General features: G+C 60.9%; 1 protein-coding gene across 5 annotated transcripts in view; it reads left to right on the top strand.

The window, feature by feature from the left end:
- The window catches only part of FLNC (filamin C), a 29,190-nt gene that overhangs the window by 18,395 nt on the left and 9,953 nt on the right, over window positions 1-842 (top strand). For all 5 annotated transcript variants that reach the window (XM_007469689.1, XM_007469688.1, XM_007469690.1 and 2 more), the window contains exons 27-28: window positions 396-552; window positions 629-818. In XM_007469689.1, coding sequence (XP_007469751.1) covers window positions 396-552; window positions 629-818 — 347 coding nt within the window. The remainder of the gene's footprint in view (window positions 1-395; window positions 553-628; window positions 819-842) is intronic.

The following is an 842-nucleotide window of genomic DNA, read 5'->3' on the forward strand; positions in this document are numbered from 1 at the left end:
GGCCCCTGCCGGTCTCCACCCTGGAGGTGGCACAGCCCCAGGGGCTCTCCTCTGGCTGGGCTGTCCCCCCCATGTAGATACAAAATTTACAAAATTAGTGCCTTGGGAAAAGGCACCATGTAGCTACAAAAAGGTGGGAGAGGGCAGCCTCCTGCATCCTCCTCTTTAAACAATTCACGGCATCTTCCTGGAGAATGGAGAAGAAATGCCCAGGCTTTGTCAGGGGCACACCTGTGTGACCCTCCCCCAGACTCAGGCTGTGACCTGGTCCCTCCTCCCTGCCAGGAGTCATCTCCCCTGCTCATGAATGTGGGGAGGACTCCAGGCTCCAAACGAGATGGGATTCCCTTTGCCCCAGAGCTTGAGCCAACTGTCCATCCCTTCTGCCCCTCAAGCCCCTTCAAGATCAAGGTGCTTCCAGCCCACGATGCCAGCAAGGTGCGGGCCAGTGGCCCCGGGCTCAATGCCTCTGGCATCCCTGCCAGCCTGCCTGTGGAGTTCACCATCGATGCCCGGGATGCTGGGGAGGGCTTGCTCACTGTCCAGATCCTGGTGAGTCCATGTGCCGCCCCCCCTCTCAGCTCAGGCTCTGGGCACAGGCTGGCCTTGACCTCTTTTCCTCCCCCAGGACCCTGAGGGTAAGCCCAAGAAGGCCAACATCCGAGACAATGGGGATGGCACGTACACCGTGTCCTACCTCCCGGACATGAGTGGCCGGTACACCATCACCATCAAGTATGGCGGCGATGAGATCCCCTACTCGCCCTTCCGCATCCACGCCCTGCCCACTGGGGATGCCAGCAAGTGCCTGGTCACAGGTGGGCACTCCCCCTCCCCCACCC

This window comes from Lipotes vexillifer, unplaced genomic scaffold (assembly GCF_000442215.2).
Source record: "Lipotes vexillifer unplaced genomic scaffold, Lipotes_vexillifer_v1.1 scaffold1329, whole genome shotgun sequence".
Taxonomy (NCBI): domain Eukaryota; kingdom Metazoa; phylum Chordata; class Mammalia; order Artiodactyla; family Lipotidae; genus Lipotes; species Lipotes vexillifer.